The sequence below is a fragment of the Larimichthys crocea genome, chromosome XVI (genome assembly GCF_000972845.2).
Source record: "Larimichthys crocea isolate SSNF chromosome XVI, L_crocea_2.0, whole genome shotgun sequence".
Classification (NCBI taxonomy): domain Eukaryota; kingdom Metazoa; phylum Chordata; class Actinopteri; family Sciaenidae; genus Larimichthys; species Larimichthys crocea.
In genome coordinates, this window is record NC_040026.1 from 6,329,906 (window position 1) to 6,335,736 (window position 5,831).

Genomic DNA, 5,831 nt, shown 5'->3' on the forward strand with positions numbered 1-5,831 from the left:
GAGTGTCAAATTGCAGAGAAACACAGGAAAACCTGTCACAGTCTAGAAGAAAACTGCTACTTGAGAGCTGATTTGTATTCTACACGCTTTATTCTCCTTATGTTGGATTTATCAAGAGATGATTTACATTCCAGTCAGGTAACGACCCCAAACATAAAGCTAAAGCCACACAGACATAGCTTCCAGATGAAAATGTTAATTTGAAATCTTCTTTAGATCTTTAGTTACTTTAGATTCAGAATGTTAAGACAAAATAAAAATTATGATGCATGGTGTATTATAAGTTAAGCTACCCAGCAGTAACAGTAAACAAAATATATTTTGACGCTAACACCTTTGTAATTGCACTCAAGTAAGTCTTTAAATGCAAGATTACTGATTATGATTTTGTATTATGTGATTTTTTTTCAAATTCTGAAGTATGTTGTTAGTTTAACACCCTGTTTAATGTACATCTGCTGTGATTTACTGTTATAAAAACAACATAAGAATACAAAAAAACTGTATAATGGTCTAATCTTAGGTGTGTGTGTGTTTCGGTGTAGGGGGATCCTCCTCATGCACAGGGGGGGGAAGTCCCAGATCAGACAGAGAGTGAGTTCATAGCCAAATAAGCTTCCATGCTGAAATGCAGGCCTGTCTCACTGTCATCTTCAAACCAAGGATTCTCCCACCGCGTCTTCATCTCGCCAGGTGAGTGATCCCTCTAAACATCGTTTTCAACCCACAGCAGGTCACATCAACAAACGAATGTTGTGTTTTTTCAGTATTTGTTGTCAATATTGGTGGTCCAGGTGGGAATCAAACTCAATACTTCAGCTAGGGTCACAGCTTCTAACTAGTGTGAGTCTGTGGCGTGTCTGTGGCTCACAGTGAGCTCTTCAAATACTGGAAATGTCTTTATTTTGCTGTGACTGTACATACAGCAGGACATACACCGTAACTGAGACCAAACATGAGAAGCTTATAAAGATAAATACCAAAAAGAGTGACAACAAAATTCAATACTGAAGCACAAAAATAGCTAAAGACAGAAAAAGAAGACGGGTAACTAAGTTATGGTTTTGATTTATATGGAAATAAGCACTTTTGTTTCAGCTATTATAACATGTAGTATGAGTTTATGATAATCACGCATTGTTCTAACTTTACATGAAATCTGAAAGGGGGCGTGAGTAAGACAGTGAGTATGGATTATCAGGGTGTGACAGATATACTCAGGCTGTTCTGTGCCTGTGAAAGCAATAGTGGGCGGAGGACGTTCAGATCTGTGTGTCTTTCACAGTTGGCTGACTCATTGCTCACCAGAGCGAGGAGGACTTTGTTTGAGTACAAAGATGATTTCTTAAAGGATGGACATTTACGCGTTGCACCAACAGCAGAGCTGCTACTAGCTGCTGATGGCTCTTTATCTTTGATTTAATGGACTTAAAGGAGAGCAGCAGGCTTTTGAAGCAACCCCCCCCTTTACTCATTTAGTATACAAGTAATAGTGTTTAACAGGTGCAAGCACAGACTCTATACAGTCTCTACACTCTACATGCATTAGTGAAGCTCACACTTACTTCCTACATATTTGTATATCGTGCATAAAGACACGCAGCTTCGATCATATATCACAAGATCGTGGAGAAAGAAAAAATTCACAATAACTTTAATATATTGTGATATTTGTAGTATTAGAATATTTAATCTGAAAAATAAAATACTCTCAGTTAAATCAATCTTTAACTTTGATTGTGTGTTTTCTCTTGTTTTTATCAAGTGAATTACACTAAACTGTAACCCTGATATCCGGCAGGTGCATTACTGCCACCTACTGTTGGAGTGTGATCCATAAAGTGGGAACAGAAAGAAAGGGAAATGTTTTAAGAGGGGAAAGATCATTCACATGATATTATAATATGTGTATTATTAACACAATATCGATATTTTATTTTTTAAATACCAAGATTATCATCTATATTGGTAGATGGATCTGCAGTAGAAAAGTAACCAAAGCCGATCACTCAACTCCTCCATAGTCGAAAAATCACAAAAGTGTGTGTTCATGCATCACGTTAGGAAAACCAGGCTTCCTACTCTCATCACATTCAACAGGGGTATCATGGAGAATGTTCTGAAAAGTTGCATTACTGCTCTGTATGGCAACTGCAACATCTTCAACTGTAAGACCCTGCAGTCATTCATGAGAACAGCCGAAAAGATCACTGGCTGCCATCGGTTACAGTTTTATTTATTAGAGCTTGAAACAAGGAAGTGCAGGTTATGCTAACTAACTGCAAGCAAGCTTCAGTTGGTGTATTTGGCTGCAACACACACAAAGAAAGAAGGTCGCCTCAGAGGTCACTCGCTGTAATTCCTAAAACAAAGCTGTGTCCATGGCACGTACACGACTTTCTACCAACGATCTGACAATATCATGCGTCACCTTTAATAGATGCGATAACTACAGTCGTGTGACACGGTGCGATGACTCACGAATCTCTGAAATCTCAATTTACTACCTTTAGAGTTGCTAGGAAATAGTGAAGAGCAGATTTCAACAGCACCTTCCCACCTGTTTACTCGCGATATCAACAAACTAAACATAACTACATGCTACATGTGCAGGAATTGGATAATATGTTCTACCTCTCTATGCATTTCTGTGTCGTTGTTGTGTTTGTCAGTGTGAAAGTTATCAGGGCTGATGGCTGATGGGTGCCGTGTGGATCAGTACTGGGATGGCTTAATCAAAATATGTATGCCCTGTCAAGTGGAATGCAGGCGAAAGAGAAATGTCAACCCCAAATGCAACAATTGGTGTAGTGAGTACACACGCACGTACACACGTTAGGAATACATAAAAAAACATTTTAACATGAATTTATTGAAGCTGTTACCAGTGCTTGATTATATTGTCAATGTTAATCTAATGCATGCTATATTATTCTAATGCAGCATCTGATTATGCTACATGGACTGAGATAAAACCTTGTGAAAAATGATCTCGCCGTTTCTAATTGCCCTGATTGTCAGAATAGCTGCAAAGTTGACATTTTTATTACTAGTTGGATCAGAGGCAACATTTGTGGGGTACAAATTTTCGCATTTTTTCCCACATTTGATAACAAGAGCAACAAGTATTTCAAGCCAGATTTTGAAGACACCTTAAATAAATGTTATTTTTGAGGGATTATTTCTAGAGGGAGACATGCCTCTTTTTTTATGTAATTTCCAAGAAACAGCCGATTAGCATTGGTAATATATGGATTATCCATCAAACCTTGGAACGGCAGTAGCTCATTCTGGACAACTCTGCCGACTACATGGCACCCCTCTGACATCTCTAAAATATTGAATATAATGCATAAATTCAGTTCATCACATGTCCTCAGCTTCTCCTGATTGCTTTCACAATAATTTCTCTTCCTGTGTTAGAGTTTGCAAATTGTAAGGCACAGTCTGGCCACTTCTACGATGATCTGCTGAAGGACTGCATGAGGTGCACTGCGGTTTGTGGCCAACATCCAGTAGAATGCTCCAAGCACTGCCAGAGTAAGTACTGACCCTGATTTAGAGCTTTAATTATTCAGTGACATTCTTTTTTCTTCTACTTCTCTGTTTCTTGGAGGCATAAATGTTTACTCGAGTTAGACCTCAGTGGACAAAGTTTTTAGAGGACGAGTTGCCTAACTAAAAGAGTAATGGTAAAAAAAGGAACTGTCAAACTACAAATAAATCCTGATTGCATGAACTTTTCTGTAAGGTAAGCAGTGAGCTAACAAGCTTAGTTAAATACCATAGCTGTAGCTACAAGGGGTACCTAGCTGACTTCTGCGCAGAGATAGACGCTTGGTAGTTGCACTTCGGTGGAGAATGTGAGTAATTTGGGGCATGTTTGGGAAGCCTACTGTAGAGTTTAGGGCACTACCCATGAGCCATAAGGCAACCAGTTTTCATCTGACTGGGGACCTGACTACCAATAACAATAAAAACAGAACAAGATTGTTACAAGGTGAGAAGTCCAAAGGGAAATCAGTCAAAAGGAACAGCAAGACTTTACTTATGACTTGAAGCTATTCTTCCCATTAATTCCCTCAGGGACGCCTATTACTGTGACCACTAAAAAGCTCCTGGTTGAAGTTACATCACCCATGCCATATTCCCGAGGGCTGTCAGTGCCAACGGCCCTAGGAGACTCCACTATCGTGCTGTACCCTCTGCTGGCCCTGTGCATGCTGCTGCTGTTTTCTAGCTTGTTTCTAGCCTTGGTTGTCTTTCTGAGAGGAACCAGGACCAAAACCTCTAAGTTAGGACCCAAGGAGGTTAACCACAACCAGGAGTGTGTTGTTCAGCTCGGCCAGGAGGTTGGCCAGCCAGGTTGCCAGCTGGGGCAGAGCTCCAAAGGTTAGTGTGGTATTGATACAAATTAAACAATAAGTGGTTTAGCTGGATAATTCAATGTTTAAGCAGTAATATTACTAACAGAAAACTGTTTCATATATTTTGCTCTTTCTACAGATGTTGCAACAAATTCAAGCCGCCCCACCGACCGCGAACCATCGGATGACTCCAGTCCTACTGAGACTTGCGTGTGTGTCCACTGTTTCCCTGATCTGAAAGCACTAGGCCAGGGCAATGACAAGCCAGTGAGGGAACCTTTCCCATTCTACCCACAGGCTGTCCCCCATAGAGCCCAGATCCAAAAGAACGGATATCTCTGGAATGGGGAGGACTTGTACACTTCTGTACGGGAGGGGCCGGAGGAAGCTGCAGTAGGATGAGGGTCACTTGCTCCTCAGGCCATAGGAGGAAATTGTTATTCAACTGGATTTTACAGTCACAGCAAAGTTCAAGTGTGTGGACTGTGAAATTAAGAAAAGGCGTTCCTGTATGCGTTAAAGTGTTAAAGGGATGCAAGCACATCTACCAGCCCTACCTGCACATATTTTACACTCTTCAGGTGTTTTGTTTTTGTGGTTTTAAGTACAAAAAAAAGAACATCTAGTTTTATATCCCCTTTCTTTCGATTCTCTCTAAAGTTCTACCAAGAACATTGTGTTCTGTTATTGTATTATGCGTTTTGTAATGAGCCTCTCTTTCTGATTTGCTGATTAAGTTACAAATGGCCAGAACAACCACAAGTAACAGATTGTGGACTAACTGGTGTGTCAAGGCTGTGTTGGGGGCATGCATAAGGGCAGTGACTGTATAGTTGTGATATCACAACCTTTCAGAACTTTCTGTAAGGTCGATGGGTATTTCCCAATGAATGGAACGACGTTTTGATACTGCCACAGTACTTATATCGCACATAGACCTGCTTTTTAACAAAAAACTAAAAATTGGAAATGTTATTTTCTATTGCATGGGACCTTTAAAAACACAAAAGCAAATAAGTGTAAGACATATTTCCATCCGAAATATTTTAAAGCTGCTTTGCAGTTGATTCATATTAAGACGTTTTACTCCGTGATGAAGACATGCTGATGAAACATGAAAGTTCGAATCACATGGCAGTAAATGATTATCACTGTTGATGTGGCAATTAGTTGACTCATTTTTTTATACCGCCAAAGAGTCACCTAAGTCCAAAATGTTGAAGTTCTACTGCCCCCTCCGTTGGGTCTTCATGTTTATAACCACCAAATGTAAATGGAGGAGTTGAGGCATGCGTGTATAAAATGCATATGTGCAAATATTGGCACAAATATGTGCAATGTATGTATGATAATTGTGTGCACAGTATTATGGGTGATGTTTTATATGATGATTCATAATTCTGTACTTGCTTTGGCTTTAATAAGGAAAAATAAAGACTTAACAGCAAAAATTTCAAGAGGGAA

General features: G+C 39.6%; 1 protein-coding gene across 2 annotated transcripts; it reads left to right on the forward strand.

The window, feature by feature from the left end:
• Positions 1-549: 549 nt before the first annotated feature.
• Positions 550-5,831, forward strand: tnfrsf13b (TNF receptor superfamily member 13B). Of its 2 annotated transcripts, XM_027289228.1 has the most exons (5): positions 550-693; positions 2,673-2,810; positions 3,424-3,540; positions 4,087-4,392; positions 4,507-5,831. In XM_027289228.1, exons 2-5 carry the CDS (start codon positions 2,693-2,695, stop codon positions 4,767-4,769), a joined length of 804 nt encoding a protein of 267 aa, XP_027145029.1. In that variant the 5' UTR covers positions 550-693; positions 2,673-2,692; the 3' UTR covers positions 4,770-5,831. The 2 variants fall into 2 exon arrangements, with proteins under 2 accessions (XP_027145029.1, XP_019111092.2); XM_019255547.2 differs by lacking the exon at positions 2,673-2,810 and having other exon boundaries at positions 554-693.